The following is a 22333-nucleotide window of genomic DNA, read 5'->3' on the forward strand; positions in this document are numbered from 1 at the left end:
GTAATATTTTTTTAGAGTCTTAAAATTTTTTTAGGCATTTATAAAACTAAGTACTGTTATATTCTATACAAACTTTGGATATTTATGATTATGGTAATGCAAGTAGTGAATTTAATATTTTAAATATATGTTTGCTTATTTGAAAGAACTAGATGGACCTATTATTACTTGTAAGCTTCTTTGTGATAGGTAAGACAGATAGATCATCAAATTCATGACCAACACTATGAGACCTCCCAACGACAGATGAGAGTGGGGGTTACTTGAAGGCTTAAAGTTTTTTAGAGTAGAGCATAAAAAAATCATGGTTGAGTAGGTGGAGTCCTTAAAGATGAAAATTTTTTCACATAACTTATTTAAAGGGAGCAACCTTAACATACTTAAGATCATCAAATCTAAAAGATCAATCAAGTTTGATTAGGAGGTGCATATTTTTCGTACTTATAGAGAAGGAAATACATGCGTTGACCATCTTGTTGGCATAACTAGTGGCTTTTATAGGGATGCCGCTATTTTTGACTCTATATATATAATTAAACATTAACTTATATTTAGATATGTACCATATAGTGCTTTATAATGACTAAAGTCTTACCTGTAGAGAAACTTATTAGGTGTAAAGAAGTTATTGATATGAGAATCCCTCCCTCTTAGATGTGAGAGAGAGATTTGCTCGTGCATTTTACTTAAATGGGTGGAATCCACCAAATAAACTAAAAAAAAAAAAGAAAGAGAAAAAACCTAAAATACTACGTACATTGTTTTTTTTTTTTTTTTTTACATGGCAAAACAAATAGAAAAAGAGTGAGTTTTTGTGATCAAACGAGAAAAGAAACAATTTTGCCAAGATCAAATGTCTTATCTTATTTTTACTTTTGATGAATTTTTGATATATCATTTCGTATATAATGATTTATAAAAAGTGAATAATATGATTTTTTAAAGAAGGTTTATTTTTTGGTGAATTTCTTTATACATTTGTTGACAACCTTTAGATGAAAATTCAATTTTTAGTTTGAGCTAAATATATAATTTTATTTAGATTATCTATTAGGGTTGGAGACAAACATTTTGTGTAGTGATTAATTGATTAGCAGAAGATTTTGACTGGACGAATGTAGGTGCATGGCGGATAAAATTGTTAAAATATCACACACACACAAACATATATATACATATATATATATATATCTATTTCTGATTTATTACTTTCTACTTATATTTTTGTTAATTTTGCCAATTTTTATCTCTCTTCATGTTTTTTTATATGAGAGGGGCATTTTAGTAAATTAAGTAAATAAGAGCGAAAATAAAGCCACCTGAAACGAGCTACCAGAAGATGTTCGCCAAAACGTTCAAGACGCTGACTTTTTCTCTCTTCTTCTTCTTCTTCTTCTTCTTCCTCCAAAGATATTTTCCATCCCATGATATCTCGATATGCAAACAAAACAATGGCAATGGCAATGCCAAGGAATAGCAATAGTAAGAAGGACAACAACGGAAACCAATGATTTTGGTCCTAGCTAAAACAACCAACAGTCTTAACGACGTTTTGAATTTGATTATTTCCTCTTCTTCTTGGCGTTGCTGTAATTTTTTTTCTTCAACCGGCGCCATTTTCAAATTCTGGATTCTGTTTCTTGAAACCAAAAAAGCATTTGGTCGATCAAAAGAACCCATTAAGGATAGTAAAAGAAAAACTTAATAGTCGGAAAATAAAGGAAAAAAAAAACAGAGGTGGCGGCAATGTCGTGGCTAAGAACAGCCGTGAACAGAGCAGTGGAAGTAGGAGGCAACAACAACATCACAAGAAAGGTTCGCAATTACGCCGACACCGTCGTATATCACGCCGGCAATGCTGTTTCTGAAGGCGCCAAAATCATCCAGGACCGCATCGTAATGTCCTTTTTTTTTTTCGTTTTAATCTCTTTGTTTATATTTTCAATGGTGTTTGTTTTGGAGGGTTTACGTGGGTATATTTGGAGCAGGGTCCAAGGAATTGGAAGAGCTTAAGGCACACGGTGAAGAGACTGGAGGAGGTCTCAGTATCGTGTAGAGGCGTAGAGAGAGTTCAGTTGCTGAGGAGGTGGCTGGTTGCTCTTAAAGAAATTGAGAGACTGACTGCTGATAAAACCCATGATAATAATGAAAAAAACCAAGATGAAATGCTTAATTCTGATGATCCCAAGGATTCTCCTACAAAACCCACTTTAGTTAGTAATCCTATTCTTTTTCTTTTATCATTCTTTTCATGAAGTATTAATTGGACTTGATTATGTGTTGTTGTTGTTGTTGTCTAAGGTGCTTAGTTTTTGAATGCTACAGGTTTATTATGGAGACCCTGATGTGGAAGGTGAGCTCATGAATTTTCGAGATGTATTTCTTCGTAGTCAAGCCCTTGAAGGCATAACATTGTCAATGGTAAGTTCAAAAATTCTTGCGTAGTTCTCTGCAGCTTCACTCTCATTGGCTTTTTATGAGCCATTGTTATTCCAAATCATAGCAAAAGAATGGCATTTTCTTTATCACATGTTTTTGGAATTTCTTCGTGTAGGATTATCATATTTTGACATTTAACTTTATCATGCAAAGAAACTTTTTAAGGCCAGGATACATGTAATAGGGCTTGCTTACAAAATGTACTATTTAAGACAATTAAGCCTCTATTGACAATGTATAGAATATGATAAAATACTTCTCATGATGATATCTCCTTCAAACACACACTAGACTTAGAGACCAACTGGCTACATTTTAAACCCAGAATTGGAATATAGAAAAAAAATCAACTAGGCAAGAAATCATTTATTTTCTTTAATGGGAAGGAGCATTTTCCTGCTGATTCTGTTGATGGAAGAATAAATTGTTTCAATGAGGACAGAATGGAAACAAGTACGCTTAGACTTTTCTGGAAGAATAATGAAGCTAGATGAACTTATAGAAGGATACTAATGCCTGAATTAAGCTTTTGAGTCATTCCATACGAGAGGTTCTTACTTTGTTTTTCATTTCTAGTAGGCACGAGCTTTGTTTTTCTGAATAAACTACTTGGTTTTCCTAATAGGCAGAATGGTGAAATTTTCCTCGATTTTATCTTCAGTTGGTGATTAGATATTTAACTGGGCTTTGTATTTGCTGATACATTGAGTTTAACCGCAGGTTAACTCTTTTGTATGACTCAGATTCTTGAAGCACCAAACGAGGAAGAACTTTTGCTACTTCTGGAGATATTTGGGTGATTTTTCTTACATTTTCCATGCAAATTTGATGCTTTATTCATTTTTTGTGCCTTAATTAGCTGGTAAAACTGTATATTATGTATATTTTAAGGAGAAACATTGTCCAGGAGGATTAGTTTCTTTTGAACTAAAATAGTTCAATTCATGTAGACTTGTTTATTGGTTGGTCATTTACAGGCTTTGTCTCACAGGAGAAAGGAAAGTTCATAATGCAGTAATGAATAGTATACAAAATTTAGCAACCAAATTCTCTAGTTATCAGGATGAAGTACTGGTAAGGACTTGATAAACCTGACTTAAGCTAACAAGGTATCTTTAGGATCATAGCAGGAGGTTTTTGAAGTGAATCTCTATCTGCAGAGACCTAGCGGTTCATACTTTTTCCTTTCTTATATTCTTTAGGTAAAACGGGAAGAACTACTCCAATATGCTCAAGATGCAATTGCTGGGCTCAAAATCAATGCTGATCTTGCAAGGTACTAATGTTTTAAAGATATTTCTCTAATTCCACTTTCTCAGTAAACATTACTTCTCTCTTCTGCTTTCTCTCTCTCTCCTTTCCACCATCCCAAAAAATGTTCCCTTTAGATCAAATTTTCTTCTGCAGTCATCAGCAGTTTTGGCTTTAATAACACCACCATCTTATAAAAAGGTAGGGCCAATATGGAAAACCATCTTGAACTATGGGGCTTTTGTTAATTTAAATATTGTATTTCCACAAAGAAATCTGCTCCTATAAAAACTCATGGCACATAAGAACATAGGACAGACTACAAAGAAATCTTGATGAGTAAGGTTTAATCGTGAGAATGTCTTTAGAACTAAAACTTTGTGGGAAATGTTCTTGAAGATCAGTACTTTTTTATTTTTCACCATCATGAAACTAAAGATGGTATTTATTCTTTCTTCACGTCTATTTGTGACTGCCCTCTGCAAGCAGAATTGATGCTGAAGCCCAGACTCTTATAGAGAAACTTGACAATATGAATGCTCGCCAGCAGTCTTCAAATGAATGTCAAACAAAATTATCTGAAGAAATTACCGGTTCATCACTCAAGGTGAGATTGATCGGAAATCATGCATGGTCATGCACACTTTTGTTACCAACCTGCCATAGTCCCTTCTACTCGTTTAATTAGATTATGCCACCACTTGTGGGTGAATTAAAGTTTATTTAATTGAATTATCATATATCTGCCAAAGGCATCTTATTCTAGTAGATATGCTGAGATGTATAATTTCATCCTCTAAAGGTACCATTATCATGGTATTTTTTATAATCCACCTTTCGATTGAAGTTTGTAATTTACACAGTATGTTAGAACTGAATCAGATACAGTTTCAAATAAAATGTCTCAAATCTTCTTTAGGCTCTAGAAGAAGCTGTTGAACAGATTCGAATATGCTCCAAGTTAGAGTCGCTCTTACTGAAGAAAAAATCTTTGAGCGATGGGGATTCGCCGGAGCTCCATATTAAAAAGGTAAACTTTTTGTATTTATGATATTTTTTCTTGAAATCTTTATTATATCAATGCTCTTTCATTTGTATGCACAAGTCTCCTATCTCCAGACATTTTGTCCGATGGGGTTGAATAAAAAAGACTGTTAAATTAAATAATAGATGGGATATAGTTCATGTTTGCAATAAACTAATTTCTTCTTGTTAACTATGTTTCTCAAGAAGTTAAACCTATTCCCAGAGAAACTGAATAAGAGGCGGAGCAGATATATTTTCTGAGGTTTGTGATAGGATTTGAATAGTCTGATGGCATTATTAACCTTAATGGTTCTTGGTATGCACTGAATCAAAAGATATCTTCCTTAGAAGAATGTCTCACAGATAAAACTAAAAGCTATTGTCTTCTCAATATTCTTTCTACGCTCAGATTCAATGTTCTTGTGATGTGAACTTAGCATGTTGTCAACTAGATATCCGTGCAAAGGAGCACATTCACCCCTGTAGCCATAATTTGTCACAGCACCTTTGTTATTTCCTCTTCAAGATGTTATGTACACATTAATTTGGTGGAGTTGCAGCTTTATGAAAGTGGACTTGGTTTTTGAAATGTGAATGGGTTAAACAACACATAGAATGTATGTTTCATGTCCTTGTTGTTACCTTTGATATATTGATAGGCAATAATGTTTTCCCATTTTTAAAGAAAATTTGCTCATCTGAAAGGGAAGGAAGTTGAATATTTAGTATCGAAGTAGAATGCATCGTTTTTGAGTTTTTTAAATATTTTCTTCAAACTCTCTTTGATATCATCCTCAAATTGAAGTCAGTCATGTTTGTAGCTAGTATTATCTGTTCTCAATCTTGTTTTAGTTACTTTCTGCATCATGGTGCTATTCTTGGTGATCTGTTCTTGATGTTGCAGGTTGATAAATTGAAAGTTCTGTCAGAGTCTCTTGTTAGTTCCTCCTCAAAGGCCGAGAAACGCATTTTAGATCACAGGTTATGAATGAAGTACCTAATAAATTCTTAGTGCTTGTTTGAGAATTTCTTTTGCATGCTTGCTCTCCAATTTATTGGCCATTTCAATATTTATGTTCATAGAAATAAGATATTTTGCACTCCAATTTTTAACTCGACCTCAAAGTGTGAAAATGCACATTTTAGACTACAGGTTGCAAACAAAATATCTCATCATGATGTAGAACAGGAGAATTTAAAGCGGATATATTTTGATAGTAAGATATATTTTATATAGTTGTAATGTTTATATATTACCAAGGTATTTAGCTTATTCGAGAATTAGTATCTATAGATTTATTAATGGTATAAGTTATTACTCCCTTTTGAGTTAGGATCTTATTTAGTTATCCTCTAGTAGGATATTTCAATTAATTAGTTTGTTTTCCTATTTTGTGAAATTACTTGATAGACTTAAGAATATTCATGATTACTATATAAATACTGAGTATTTTTAAAAAAATAGAAAGTGTATAGTATATATTAATAATGAAACTAAGGGGGTGCTCACCCATGTACAAAGATTTATAATTCAATCAAAGTGTCAATAAAGTTTTCTAAATTCTTCTTAAATGAAGAGGATAACCCAACAACAAAAAACTAAGGTTCCAGAACCATCTATTCTCTGGTAAGTCAAAACCATCTACGTTATCAACCCCATTAAACATCCTTTCTTTCCTCTTCTTCCACACAATCAAAAATATGTTAAGAAGAATTAGTTCTGCTTGTTTCCTCTTTCCACCCATTCCCTTCCAAACAAATATTGAGCTTTATTTATTTAATTATTGATATATGAAATTTTCAATTTTGGTTCTTGATAAATTTTCGCAAAACTTTGTTCAAGAGCTCTCTTGCTTACATTAGTTGGTATCAAAGCTTAAAATTGACTCATCAAGTTGTCATCCGATTCCACAAAATATAACCCTATTGCCCAAAAAAAGGAAAACCTACTGACTAGAAATTTTATTTCTCTATTAGTTGAGATATTTTTTCTTTATAGTCATTCTCGTAATCTTTCTTATAGTGATGTAATTAATTATTAGAATCAATTAGAATCCCTATAATAATGCAAATTTTTTTATTTGTAAATAGGAATTCGGTATGTATACCCCGATTGCAATATCACAAATAGTATGAGAAAATAGACGTAAATAATTTATTCTCAAAATTTTTTTCATGATATGAGAACGAAAATAAAATTTTTTTAGGATTATAATTTTAGAATTTTTTCAAATCTTAAAATAGTACAATAGGCTGAATTGGTAGCCACTTATCAAGATCTACTCTCACTACCATTCTAGACGGAGTTGTAGCCTCACTACCGGCCTATTTTCCTATATCTAGTGATCATTTCCAAAGTACATGAGCCACATGCGCCACCAGAAATAGAAGCGCGTGAGCCACACGCACCACCAGAAAAAACACTATCTGGCCCGAATCGCGTCGCACCGCTGCCAAAAGATCTTGATTGGGATGGATTTGGGCTTGTCGCACGCGATCTGACTCGAATCATGCCTCTCCAACTCCTTCACGCGGCCGCCGCACACAAATGCCTCCTACCGATATGGGCATTCTGTTGCACATAGAACTGTTTTGATTTGGTTTCGTCATGCACTGAGTCGACAGTTTTCTCTAGTTCCTAGTTTTGAGCGCACATCGCAGCTATTGTTGGACTAGACTGTTTCCGGTAATCAAATTTGGGCTCGTAACATATTTTCCTTTCAGGCCTAATCCTGTTGTTCTCAACTCTGTTGGTACTAATTAGAAGGTTTGTTTTATCCTTGTGAGATTAACTACCGGATGTTGTTCTTTCTCTGTTAGTTTAAACCATGATAGAAGCAAAAAGATCAGTTATCTTTAGTTTAGATAATCCTTAATCAACTATTAATGCATCAAATATAGTTTAATTAGGTATTGCTCATCTTTCTGCTATCTCCAATTCTAATACTTGAATTATAGATTTTAAAGCTAACAAACATATGACAGACTCTTTTAAAGACTTCATAATCTATTTTTTTTTATATTAAAAGAAAAAATATATGCATAGCAGATGAATTATACAACCCTTTATCTGGAACATATTCCATTAGTTTTACTCCCACCATTACTCCGTGTTTAGTCCTTTATGTATTTACTTTTCCTGACAGTTTTTTATCCATTAGTATCATCATTAGAGATTTTAATTATAAAATTGAATTTTTTTTTATTATTGTATCATTCAAGATCTTCAAATAGAAAAGATGATTAATACTAATAGATTGCAGGGTGACTTATATGTTTTGAATAAAAGTCAAAATGTAATTGATAATCAAACTGCCTTCGAAAATACGAAAGTCAATAAGGAAATTCTACAATTGCATCGACGGTTGAGACATCATTCTTTCTTTACTCTAGAAAAATTGTATCCCAATTTATTTAACAAAACTTTAATAGATTCTTTATTTTGTGATGTGTGTGAGATAGTTAAATATAGAAGGTGTTATTGTTATGTAAGCAACTGTAGAAGTTCTATTCTTTTTATGACTATTTACTATGATGTTTGGGGACTTACTCGAAATATATCTTTATGTTATCATAAATAGTTTGTTACTTTTATTGACTGTTGTACTAAATTAACATGAATTTATCTGTTGAAAGTAAAAAATGATGTGTTCTTATGCTTTCAGTCATTTCATAAAATTATATGTACATAGTTCGATACTAAAGTTAAAATTTTAAGAGTATACAATAGTATAAAATATATGAATTGTGGATTCCGTATCTACTTGAAGTTAATAAGATAATCCATTAGAGTAGTTGTGTCTACTCCAGTGAACAAAATAGTATTGCTGGAAGGAAAAACAGACAAATATTAGAGTTTAACTTGATCTCTTATATTCATCATAAATCTATCAAAAAGTTACTGGAGAGATGCAATTCTTTTAGCTACTTATTTTATCAACAGAATGCTTTTGAAAACTCTTGATTTTAAAAGTATTTTGGAGGTTTTGAAAATAAAAATTCCTATACTGTTCTCCCAAAGGTGTTTGGATATTTTTGTTTTGTCCATACTAGAAATATGAGTAAGTTGGAACCCATAGATTTTAAGTGTGTATTTGTTGGATATTCCTCTACTCAAAATATTACAAGTGTTATCATCCTTCATTTATAAGATACTTTATAACTACGGATGTTATTTTTAGAGAATCTGAGTCTTATTTCAGTTCAAGTCCAATACCTCTTTTGGAAGAGAATGAGAAGAAAAATATTATGTCTAGTTTGTTAACTCTTGATAGTCATATTCATGGGGAAAGTTCTAGTTCGAAAGGTCTCATTCAAGAGAATAATGTTAGCCGCTGGATAAACCAGACTTGAAAAGGTATTTAAGGAATAATAAGACAAAGAAAGCTACCGCGTAGTCTGTCTCAAGTCAAGAAATTTTCTTGGTTCTTAAATATATTTAATTAGTTCATCAAAATACTGGTTAATTCCTGAAAATACTTAATATATTTATTTGATAATGTGGATAAACTCATTGTTCTTAGGAAATGAGTTAGATCTTGTGCTAAACATCCTACATCTAACTTTGTTTCTTATGAATCTTTATATCCTTCCTATAGAATTTTTGTTTTATTTCTTTTCTTTGTGTCTATTTCATAGGATTGTAGAGAAGTTCTATAGAATCCCAAATTGAAGGAAATCATGATTGAAAAAATGAAATCCTTAACAAAGAATAAACTCTAGAAGTTTATTTTACCTCTACTGAGAAAAAAGATGATTGGTTATAAATGGATGTTTATTGTGAAACACAAAGCAAACGGGTCGATTGAAAGGTTCAAAACTAGATTAATGGCTAAAAGATTTACTCAGACCTATTGAGTAGACTATTAGGAAATATATATACCTAGTGTGAAGATGAATACAATCAAAATATTGCTACCTTGTGCAACCAACTTTGATTAGGACTTACAACAGTTTGATATAAAAAATGTCTTCCTCCATGGAGACTTAGAGGAAGAAACATATATAGAGATTCCTTTTAGTTTGAAGATGAAAGAACACAAGGGAAGATTTGCAAAAGTATGGTCTGAAAGAAAATTATTTACTAAAGCAATGCTGACCATATATTGTTTATTAAATATTATGTGGGTAAAGTCACTATTCTCATTATTTATGTAGATAATATTATTGTGATTGGAGATGATATAAGGGAGATGACTTGATTGAAAGAACTTTTTACTCAAGAATTTGAAATAAAGAATATAAAAAAAATTGCAGTATTTCTTGAGAATTGAAGTTGTCAGATCTAATAAAGATATTTTCATCTTTAAAAGAAAACATATTTAAAATATATCTTAAAGTTATTAGAATAAATTAGTATGATGGGCTGCAAGCCGATAGAGTCTTCTCTTGAAAGTAATCGTAAACTACAAGTGGGAATTAGTACATCAATAAACTTGGGGAGATATTAAATGGTTTGAAGACTCATTTATCTCTCACATACCAAATCTGACATAGCATATGCAGTTAGCCTGATGAATCAGTACATGCATGATCTTTGCGAGCCTCATTTATATGTCGTTTTCACATATCACTATATTTAAAATTTGAACTAGGAAAAAAATTTGCTATTCTCCAAAATGGTCATCTTAAGATAGAAGCATTTATAGATATTGATTACGCTAGATCTCAAGATGATAAGAGGTCAACTACTAGCTATTGTACGCTTGTAGAAGACAATTTGGTTACTTGAAAAACTAAGCAGCAGAATATATGTGAATTATTATGATTGTAAAGGTTAATAAAAGATTTAACACTGTTCAAAGAAGAGAGTTTATCATTGTTTTGTGACAATAAAGTAGCTATTAACATAACCCATAATCCAGTTCAATATGACTAAAGAAAACATATTGAGATTGATCGACACTTCATAAAAGAGAAAGTGAATGATGGTTCCTTATGCCTGTATCATATGTCTTTTAGTGAACAAGTGACATATGTCTTCAATAAAGGACTTTATTACATTTTTTTTCATAATTTGATCTGCAAGTTGGATATGTATGATATTTTTGCATCAACTTGAGAGAGTGTATTAATTACAAATTTTGTTACTTTATTAATTGAGATATTTTTCATTTATAATCATTCTCATAATCTTTCCTATAATAATGTAATTAATTAGTAGAACTAAGTAAAATTACTACAATAATATAAACTTTTTTATTGATATATATGAATTCTGTATATATATTCCGATTGTAATATCACAAGTAGTATGAGAAAATAAAAGTAAATAATGTTTTCTTCGAAAATTCTTCAAAACTTTAAACCCTAAATCAGCTACAATCAATAAAAAAGAGAAACACCACAATTTCGGCCAACATGATCTCTAGCTACTAGGGAGGTGGTCGAAACTACTCTTCCATTGACTTGAGAGACTCTCAAATGATCTACCCACCATATCTTAATATTTACTATTGTCAGAATCCTTAGTTAGAAACCACCGAATTATTATTGCAAATACTAGTCTAGTCTCCTCCTTGATTGCGAAGAGTGATCTTAGCCCAAGATTTGGAACCAACATTACCAATTGAATCACTCACCAAAAAATAGACGCTAAAAAATACTAAAAGTCAGTGCATGACTCCCACGTGCCATTTGATGTAAGTGGATTTTTGAATTCTCCAGCTTTATGTTGACCGGTTCATAACGAGTTGACCATATCCAGTTTGACTTGTCCAGTTCACAAACCTCCAGACCAATTCTCGATATTTTTAGATTAGTCAAATTTTTGTTCTATAATCACTTTTCTATAGGTAAATAATTTAGACAAAATATACTTGGAGTTATGAGGAACTTTGGATAGATATAAAATATTAGTAAAGTTAATTGTGTTTTTAGTTACATTCTATTAAGTACATGGTTTAGTTATAAAGGATAATCTACTTGATGATCTATATGAAATTTTTTATTAACATGGACATGTGAAGAAAATCAAAATTAATCAAAATTCTGCAAGGTTTCAAGTTTCGGTGACTTATGATTTTTGTGAAGATACTATTTGGGTTCGAAATTCTCTACAAGAATATTACTTATATGATAGATGTCATCAAGTAGAATTTAATATTCTTTCCTAAAATGTGTTCTACTTACAAAAGAAAAGAAGGCACATGAACAACATGACATTTTTTTTCCTTATAATGATTTAAATAATAAGATTGGTATGTCTGAAATGAATATAAAACATAAGGTTATATAAATCTTGAATATTTGTTATATACGAGCATGACTGAAGATTTTTAGAGAAAAATAAATTACTAATTTTATTTCTTATGTTTTGTATTTATACTTAGAAAATACGTATAGAGTAGTTATCCTTATTTTATGCGGATTCTAATTATAAGATATAATTTTATTATTAAAACTCTAACTAATAAACTATTCTATTTAATATAATGTTCTACTTAGCATGGAATCTTTATCAATACTCCTCTTCAAGTTGGCGCAAAGATAACACACATGCCCAACTTGCAAATCAAGTTCTGAAGAAATTTATTGTATAATTCTTTAGTAAAAATATTAGCCACGTGGTCGGTAGAAGATACATGATATAAGCATAAAGAGCCACCAACCACTTTCTCTTTTACGAAGTGTCGATCAATTTCAATGTATTTTGTTATGTCATATTGAACAGAATTATGAGTAATGTTAGTAGTTGCTTTATTGTCATAAAACATGAATAGTCTCTCTTCTTTAAGTAATTTTAATTCCCTCATTAACTTTTACAACTATAATAATTCACATACTTTTTGAGCCATTACTCTACATTTTACCTCAGCACTGGAGGGGTTAACCACATTTTGCTTCTTAATTTTTTATCTGACCAAGTTGTTTCCTACAAGTGTTTTGTAACCTATAATTAATCTTCTATCATGTAGAGATCCAACTTAATTGGTATATGTAAATGCTTTTATTTTAAGATGATCATATTTATAAAAGAGCAGACATTTTTCTTGTGCAGACTTCAGGTGTCGTAATATGCGGAAGACAACATGTAAATGAGTCTCACGAGGATCATGCATGTATTGACTCACCAGACTATGGTATATTAGGTCTGGTCTGTGAGAGATAAATGAGTCATCAAACTAATTTTTGGTATCTTTCCAAGTCAACTGATGTACCACTACTTACTTATAATTTGTGATTGTTCTCAATAGGTGATTATGTCAGCTTGCAATCCATCATACCAATCTCTTCAGTAAGTCTAGCATATGCTTTTTTTTAGAAATGAAAATCCTTTTATTGGACCTATCAACTTCAATTCCTAAGAAATATTGTAATTTTTCTATATATTTTATTTTAAACTCTTGAGAAAGAAGTTCCTTCAACCGAGTCATCTTCTCTGTGTAATCTCCAGTCACCATAATGTTATCTACGTAAATAATAAGAAAAATTACCTTACCCTCATGATGTTTGGTAAACAAGGTATGATCAACATTACTTTGTTGATATCCAAAAAAGATCATAACTCTTCTAAACTGTTCAAACCATGCTCTTGGAGACTGCTTCAATTCGTATCAAGCCTTTTTTAATTTACAAACTTTTCCGTGCTTCCTTCCATCTTCAAATTCGGTTAGAATCTCTATGTACATCTCTTCCTTTAAGTCTTCATGGAAGAATGCATTTTTTGCATCAAACTGTTGTAAATCTCAATCAAGGTTAACTGTAAGATAAAAGTATCTTAACTGTTTTCATCTTCGCAACAAGTGCAAAGGTCTCCTGATAGTCAATTCCATAAGTATGAGTAAATCTTTTAGCCACCAATCTAGTTTTGTACCTTTCGATCAATCTGTCTGAATTGTATTTTACGGTAAACACCCATTTGCAACCAATTATCTTCTTTCCCTATAGAGGTGAAATAAGTTCTCATATTTTATTTTTTGTTAATGTTCTCATTTATTCAATCATGACTTCTTTTTATTTGAGATCTTCTAGACCTTCTTTCAAATCCTGTGGAATAGACATAGAAAAAATAGATAAGACAAAAACTCTATAAAAGAAAAATAGAGAGTCATAGGAGATAAATTTAGATATAGGGTGCTTAGTGCAAGTTCTCGTTCCTTTTCTAATAGTAATAGGTTTATCTGATAAATTATAAGAGAAAGATAACTCACTAGTATCTTTTGAAACCAGAGAAAATTCTTAATATGGAACAAATTGAATGATAGCTTTTTCTGACTTCTCTTTCCTTGAATAGCTTTTCAAGTTTGGTTTATCTAAACATCCAACATTATCTTTTTAAGTAAAACTTTCTACAATAGAATTCTCTCCATGAATATGGCTCTTAATTATTAACCAATTAGTTATCACTTCTTCATTCACACTCCCTCCTGAAGAGGTGTTGGATATGAATTGAAGTAAGACTCGTTTTCCCTAAAGGCAACATTCATAGTTATAAAATATTTTTTAGACAGTAGATGATAACACTTGTAGACTTTTTGGGGTAGAAGAATATACAAGAAATATACACTTACGAGTTCTAGGTTCTAATTTACCCACATTTCTAACATGAGTAAAGCACGCATATTCAAACACTTTTGAGGAAATAATGTAAGAATTTTTTCCTTACAAAACTTCCATGGAACTTTTAAAATTCAAAATCCGTAAAAATATTCTATTAATAAGATAGATAACTGAGAGAATTGCATCTCCTCAGTAAATTTGGTAGATTCATGATGAATATTAGTGAGCGAGTTACTTCCAATATTTGTGTTTTTTTTTTTTTTGAGCAACCCTATTTTGTTCACTAGTGTAGCACAACTTGTCTTATGAATTATTACATTTGACTCCAAATAGGTACGAAATCCACTATTCATATATTCTGTACCACTGTCAGTTATTAGAATCTTAATTTTAGTACTAAATTGTATGTATATCATTTTATGCAATGATTGAAAACATAAAAATACAACACATTTTATTTTTAATAGATAAATTTATGATAATCTAGTACAACAGTCAATAAAAATAACAAACCAAGTATGACCATAAAGAAAAATATTCTGAGTAGGTCCCCACACATTAGAATAAATAATTATAAAAGGATCAATATTTTTATTATTACTTTAATGATAAGAGCTGCTCTTATGTTTAGTAAGTTCACATGTATCACAAAATAAAGACTTCATAAAAGTTCTTTTAGATAAATTAAAATATAATTTTTTTGAAACAAAAAAGGAAGGATGTCCCAATCGTCGGTGCCATTGTAGCATCTCCATATTGATTTCTTTATTCCCAATAGTGGCTTGATTTCCAATTGAGTTCTGGTGTCTATCCAAGACATATAAACCATCTACTAGTGTCAATCTTCTTCCCGATTTGAAGATCCTGAAAGATATAATGATAAAAAAAAAATTGAGTTCCGCAGTCTACCAGTGTCAATTTTCTTCCCGATTTGAAGATCCTGAAAGATATAATGATTAAAAAAAAATTGAGTTCCGCAGTCTACCAGTGTCAATCTTCTTCCCAGTTTGAAGATCCTAAAAGATATAATGATAAAAAAAAAATTCAATTTTATAGTTGACATATCTAGTTATGACACTAATAGATAAAAGATTGTTAGAAAAACTAGATATATATAAAACTGAAGACAGTGTAATAGTAGGAGTACAATTAATAGAACATGTTCCCGACATGGGGGGTGTATGACCCATCTGCTATACGGACATTGTCCCCTTCAGTACAAGAAGAATACGTTTAAAATTCTTTATAAGAGTCTGTCATGTATCTGTTAGCTCTAGAGTCTATCATCCAATTATCAAGAGTGGAAATAGGATAGAGATAAACAATATCTGATTTTACAATATTTGATGTGCCAACAGTTGATGAAGAGTTAAGTTGACTCAGAAGACGCTTCAGGTTTTGAAATTTTTTTATGAAAAATGCTCCATCAGATGGTGAACTAGGTGCTTCCCTAACTTCAACAAAATTTGTTTGAACTCTTGTGGTTCCACCTCTACTTTTTTTCTGACCTCTAATTGGTCTTCCATGCAACTTTCAGTAAATTGCCCTATTATGTTTTGGCTCACCACAATAATCACACTTCTGTGTATCTCTAGATTGATCATACTAAGTAACTAATCCAATCTTCTTAATTGGTGCAATGTGAAACATAATATTTATTCTACTTTTTTCGTATTGGACATAAGTGTTTGTTCTAATGAAAGAAAAAGATCTTTACCAAGCACTTGGATCTATTTTTAATTATATTCGGTGTTCAGACCAGTTAAGAAATCATAAATCCGCTCTCTTTCTATTAGTTTTTGAAATTTGGCTGCAGTTACAGAATAATATGTTTGAAAATCTTGATAGTAATCTAATTCTTATCATAATCTATTAAGTTTAGAAAAATATTGAGAAATAGTCATATCTCATTCCTTTGTGCTATGAACTTTATCCCAGGATTTATAAATCTGAGTGTCATTACCCATCTGTGAATATGTAAGAGATGCTACATTTCATATTTTTTCATTAGTTTTAAGCGACATATATGTTCTAGCAATTGGTATTGCATGAAATTAATGAGACATGACATTACCAATGAGCTCTTTAAGTCCCATCTATTATATTCTAAATTATCAACATCTGCTTTTTTTCACCTCACCAGTAATATAACCTTACAATCCTTTAGATTTGATAAATAATAAACAATATTTTGAGCAAGCAAGATAATTAGATCCATCAAACTTTATGAGATTGATTTATAATGAAGGATTATTGAAACTAGTAACACTCACATTTTTTGCATCTATAATCTTATAATACTAAAAAAAATGAGAAAAATATCCAATAAGGAAAGACGACCCTCTTAATCTGCATCAAATGAGTCAAAAAAAGATTAGAAAACTGAAAAAATAACAAATTCTGGAATCAGATTTGGCTCAGCTCGACAGTGGTTTGGACGCAGATAGCTCGGCTTGGGTGCAGAATGACCAGAACGGGTCGGCCCGGCACACGGAATGGTGAGATCAGAAGTCCCCGTGCACGGAAAGCTAGAATAGCGCGTGGAAGACGTCTGTCCGACAATGCAGTGCAGTTCAGTGCGCGGCTAGAGCGGGGTGGCACGCGGGAGGTCTAGATGAGTTGCCTCAAGGTGTGGAACAGCCGAGACGACGCGGCGGAAGGCGTGGTATAGTGGATCGGCCGAATGCACGCAGCTGCGTGAAGTCTAGAGTTTGGATGCGCGACGCATGCTGGATCGCATGCAAAATGCCAAAAAAGAGCTGGATTTTGGTGCACGATGGCCATGCAACACGATTCCGGCCGAAATGAGGTGATTCTTGATGGCGCATGGGGTTCACGTGCTTCCACTGCCCGTGGCGCATGTGGCTCACGCGCGGCAGAGACTCCTCCGGTCTCGTGTCAGTGAGCTGCGCTTTGTTTGAATAGTTGGTGAGATTAGATTTGTTTTTATATATAAGTAACAACTCAGTCTATTTTATTATTTTAGAATTTTGAAAAAATTATGAAATTAAAATCCTAAAATTAACTTCATTTTGCCTCTGATACCATGAAAATTTTTAAAGAAAAATAAACTATTAATTTTATTTCTTATGTTTTGTGTTTACACTTAAAAAATATATATAAAGTAGTTATTTTTATTTTACATAGATTATAATTATAAGATATAACTTTACTATTAGAACTCTAACTAATAAAATATCTCAATTAATATAATATTCTATTTAGTATGGAATCCTTATCAACAATGATATATTCGAAACTTCACTAGATCATGAAGAGCAAATAAATAATAAAAAAGTAAATGTAATGGTGATTGAGCAAAATTTTAAAAGTATTACAACCTAATGATGAAGAATTAATTAATCGTATCAAATATATAAACATAAATGTTGTAATTGAGATAGTAAAAGATATTGTAGAATAGGCTGTCATTTCTGTTTATGAAGTTGAATTTTCTAATAATCGATTTTCTGATTTAATAGCAAAGAATGGTATTGCTTATGTCGAGAATAAGGATATTCTTATTGACTTTAAACTCCATGAATATAAAAAAAAAGCTTTATTTGAAGAAACTGCAATAAAAGCATTTTATGCAACCAATGGTTATAATCAGACTTTGGTGATTCTTCCATTTGTAGATTTTGTCTTGCCAAATTGCTCATTCGCTTCTTCAGAATCCATAGTTTTAGAAACATTTTTGTTTTCTCACAATAATTTTAAGTTTTTCATATTTCAATTGTTAGGAAGATATGTTTAAATTGTAATATTACTTCTACTACTACATTAAAACTCGAGGTTGAGTTTTCAAAAAATGGAGTAGAATGACGTAGAGCTGAAAAATCTTAAAGTAGACATTTTCAATAGTAAGATATTTTTATGTAAAATAATGTTTATATATTACTAAAACACTTAGATAATTTAGGAACTAATATCTATAGGCTTATTAATGATATAAATATATAGAAAGATTATTTAGGAACTAGTATCTATAGGCTTATTAATGATATAAATCTATCTAATAAGATCTTATTTAGTTGTTCTCTATTACATGATATTCTAAATAATTAGCTTATTGTCCTGTTTTGTCAGATTACTAGATAGATTTAAGAATTCTGAATTTAATTATATTTTGGTTCCTATAAATAGGGTAACTTATCTTAATTATTTGGTCGATTAACCATAAATATCATAAAAATAATAAATTAATCTTTGATTATTGAGATTCTACATCTCCAATTTTGGTTGTTAATAAATTTTCTCAAAGTTTTCTGCTCAAGCTCTCCCTATCCTACATCACATAATATTTGGTATCTGAAAATTTCTTTCTTGTGCATGCTTGCTCTCTAATTGATTGGCCATGTAAGTATTATATTCATAGTAATAGGACATTTTCTTCTGGCATGATCAAGTTTCTGTCTGCAAGAAAGTTATGTCTTTACTTTCTATAATACTTGAACTTTTCCTTGGAAGTCAATATATGTATAATCTATCTCTACATAATTATATAAATACACATACATATCCAAATTCTATTTCCAATCCTTCGGAATTTTATGCTGCTTCCTAATATTTGTAGCATTTGTTTTACTAAAGTTCTATCTTCCTCTGTCTCCAAGCAGATATCAAAAAGAAGAGGCGCTCAGATTTCGTGTTGCTAGAACCAATGAAGTTAGCCAACTGGAGACGGTATATAGACTCCACAAAAAGTGATTTTTTCCCTGAATTTGCTTCAAAGCTTTTCCATTTTCATGTGATAATGATAGTGATCCCATGCTTAAATTGCATCACTATACTAAGACTATCTTTGGAACAAATCTAAAAATTTTATGGAATTTATTTTTCAAGCAACATTTAGTTCAACTAGGAGTTGTAACTTGATGTAATTCTTCTACAAGAACCGAAAAAGTTGACCTGTATAGAATTTTATGTGAAACTGGAACACTAAATTTTATATTCCATCAAACTCACTTTGTAATTAGTTTAGGAAGGGGTTTCATTGTCTTCTAGTTAAACCAAATTTGGTTTGCAAATCAGTTTTACAAAGTTTCTAATTTTATTCTGAAGATCGACCAAATAAAGTTAAATGAAGCACTAAGAATTTCGGAACTGTTTCTGCTCTTTCTTTGTATTTATTCCCTATAGATACCTGTTTGATGCAATGTGAAAAAGAATTCCATTTCGAATTAGCTCCCTAATTAGATTCCTATGCTAGTTTTTACTTTTTTTTGCAATTTTTGTCTAATACGTGCTGTCATTAAAATGATACTTGCTGGATTCACCAACCTGGTTTAGCTGCAAAATCCTTCGTCCTGAAGAAGTGAAAATTTCTACGTTTCTAGCTCTGGAATTTTACTTTTTTCGTGCTCTTTGGTTGAGTGTAATACAAATGAATGATGACTGATATACTATTTAACTCAAACTCAGATCAAATCTGTTTCTCTTTTTTTTCCATTTATTTGATCTCTAGGAATACCAAAAATAAGTATAATGGGATTTTCCAGGAACTGGCCATGGAAATTGGACAGCTTGAGACACAAAAGGATGAACTTGAAGCTGAATTGAAACAGGTTTCTCTTTTCTTGAATTCGAGATTGTATGTACTGTGTTTATGTGTCTGTAGTGTGTCTGCAGTGCAAGATGCATAAGCAAGAAGCATGTTTTGGAAGACAAGACATTTCCAGCACTACCAGCTATCTTATTATTTCTTCTTATGACCTTAAGAAATCTGTGTTTGCAGTTTGTATTTTTCGATTCTTATATATATTTATATATATACATATATATATAAATTTTTGATGGGGTTCTTTCGATCTTCTCTTGTTGGCTGACAGTTTATTGCTGGGCACTTGATATAGGTGAATACCTCATTGGCTTCTGCTCGTGCACGCCTGCACAATACTAGGGAAGAGCGAGAGCAATTTGATGAAGCAAGTAATCAGATTCTTGAGCACTTGAAATCGAAGGTATTGCCACTTTAACTCTTGCCATGTCAGGCGATTTATCATTCCTGCTTGTTGTGGACAATTCTTTTCTTAACTATTTAAACTTGTTTTTATCCTTTATAAAAACAAATTGTTTGGTTTTGGTCATAGGAAGATGAGCTGTCAAGATCGATTTCCTCATGTAGAGTCGAAGCAGACATTGTTAATAGATGGATTAATTTCTTGGAAGATACTTGGGTTCTCCAGAGTATGTTCATTGAAGAAAAGGAAAAGAAAGTCAAGTATGTCTATTTGAATGCACTTTTTCTTCCTCTTTGTTATACGATTAGGACCTGAATTTTTCCCTTATTTTTGAAGTATTGTGAGTTCTCTGTATTCAATATTTTTATTTTAAGTATTTATATGCGCATGTTCAAGTGAGGAATTGGATACGCATGGAGAATATTTTGTTCATCTGGTTATTCATCTTCTCTCTACTTATAAGGTACATATTGTTCCATCAATTAAGATGGTTTCGCCCCCGATTTTTTTTATGTCCTCGTCACTGCTATTTATAATAATTTTTCAATGCATTCATCAGTTGTTTCTAAAGAAAATCATTGCGTTCAGGACCAATTGGAACCTTCTGTTGCTCCAATTAAAAAACTGGTGGAAGAGCTTCAACCAACAGAAGGGTACTCTGGTTAATTCGTTCTCTCTTTGAAATACTAATTTATTGTCTTCAATGAAGATTTCTTCCTTGTTAAAAGACTTTTGGTTAAATATCAGGTCAGAAGCAGCTAAAAGTAGAGATACTGAAAATTCACAATTAAAGAGCCTAAAAAGATTTCTCAAAGAGGAATATCTGGAGTTTGAAGCCAAGGTATATATGAATTAGTTTTTATTTTCATTCCAGGCAATTTCTTAACTCAATTTTCCAGTGTTCTGAACCTTGTGACTGCATTGTTTATGTTTGTTTTAAGTAGCACCAGAGATTGACTCTATTAAGAGCTAATATTTTCTTCCATCTGTCAGTTTCTGACAACCCTAAGCATAGTCGATGAAGTTAAAAGGCAGTTCTATGCTCAAAATGAAGGCAATTCCAGGTAAAAGAAAATCATTCTTATTTCCCAACACTTTGTCATGGTAATTCCATTAAATGCTCTTGATCCAGGAAAAATGACAAGAGGATCATTGAGCTATGTAATGCTCTTGACAAAATAAAAGAAGATTTTGAATTCATTGAGAGAGTAATTTCAGAACTTGAGACTTCGGCTCAAAGATCAGAGTCACCACCTTCCCGTGATAATAAACCTAGTCAAAATCAACACTATATCCCAATGGGCGCCTCAGGTTCACCAGAACACAAACACAATTGGAAAGTAAAATATCTCTCAATGAAAAAAAAGGCTGAGACAGATATAGTTAAACTGGAGTCGGAATTTGAGGATAGTGCACCCTCATCAACAGAGGATATCGGTGAATGGGAGTTTGATGAACTCGAAAAGGAGCTGAACATCAGTGGCTAACCAACAAGTAAGACAGATGGGTTTTCAGATGTACATACGCATCTCCATCTCCATCTCCAGCTCCCCAAGTGTATGCAGTCTTCTGACAAATGGTGCTTGTTGTGTACCAGAGAATTGCAGGCTTTTTCTTTTGCAGGAGGTCACTGGAGATTTTAACTGTTATACAACTAGTAAATATTGATAGAACACCAGTCAAAATATAGAGGAAAACAACCAGAATATCGTTTACTTCCAACAGTTGCAAATTTGATGGGAGTTTACTCCAGAACATGGAAGCTTTTATCATCTAATGTAAATCTCTGTAATTTGATGGCCACATGTAGATGTTATTTAATGATGAAATCCTTATATAAGTGGGATTTCAATTTTTCATTCATTCTTCCCACTCTCTGGTATAAAGCAAATGTAAAAGAAATTCTTTTGGCTTCTGAGAAAACCTTTTTCTGGGAATACCTATCAGCTTAGTTCTTGAGTTGTGAAAAATATGAAAAAATGTCATTGCAGGTTTTGAAGTCAATGGAAAATAATTTGCAGAACCCTTTAAATTTGAAAAATGTCCACGCAGGGTCATTATTAAAATGCCACACTTTATTCAGGTTACCATCATGCGACTGCCTGCTGTGAGTGTTGTTGCTATCACAATAATAAACCCACCTTTAACCAATT

At 31.7% G+C, this 22333-nt stretch overlaps 1 protein-coding gene across 2 annotated transcripts; it reads left to right on the forward strand.

Moving 5' to 3' along the window:
- The first annotated feature begins 1238 nt into the window (after window positions 1–1238).
- LOC110809875 (centrosomal protein of 135 kDa-like protein) lies at window positions 1239–22041 on the forward strand. 2 transcript variants are annotated; one of them, XM_088209797.1, is made up of 19 exons: window positions 1239–1896; window positions 1989–2213; window positions 2326–2421; window positions 3183–3235; window positions 3417–3513; window positions 3642–3715; window positions 4180–4297; window positions 4610–4720; window positions 5621–5697; window positions 18837–18903; window positions 19719–19784; window positions 20073–20180; window positions 20310–20440; window positions 20577–20643; window positions 20769–20833; window positions 20928–21021; window positions 21174–21244; window positions 21313–21674; window positions 21778–22041. In XM_088209797.1, the coding sequence occupies exons 1-18, from the start codon at window positions 1747–1749 to the stop codon at window positions 21665–21667; spliced, it is 2025 nt and encodes a 674-aa protein (XP_088065923.1). In that variant the 5' UTR covers window positions 1239–1746; the 3' UTR covers window positions 21668–21674; window positions 21778–22041. The 2 variants fall into 2 exon arrangements, with proteins under 2 accessions (XP_088065923.1, XP_088065922.1); XM_088209796.1 differs by having other exon boundaries at window positions 1240–1896; window positions 21313–22041.
- The last annotated feature ends 292 nt before the right edge of the window (window positions 22042–22333 follow it).

The sequence above is a fragment of the Carica papaya genome, chromosome 8 (genome assembly GCF_054855325.1).
Source record: "Carica papaya isolate Zhongbai chromosome 8, ASM5485532v1, whole genome shotgun sequence".
Lineage (NCBI taxonomy): Eukaryota > Viridiplantae > Streptophyta > Magnoliopsida > Brassicales > Caricaceae > Carica > Carica papaya.

What these genes read in the sequence shown, in the direction of transcription:
- LOC110809875 (XM_088209797.1), top strand. Translation starts at nt 1,747, where the DNA reads ATGTCGTGGCTAAGAACAGCCGTGAACAGAGCAGTGGAAGTAGGAGGC. An exon ending in TTGAGCACTTGAAATCGAAG is followed by an intron (nt 20,181 to 20,309) that starts GTATTGCCACTT and finishes TTTTGGTCATAG; the next exon opens with GAAGATGAGCTGTCAAGATC. An exon ending in ATCTTCTCTCTACTTATAAG is followed by an intron (nt 20,644 to 20,768) that starts GTACATATTGTT and finishes CATTGCGTTCAG; the next exon opens with GACCAATTGGAACCTTCTGT.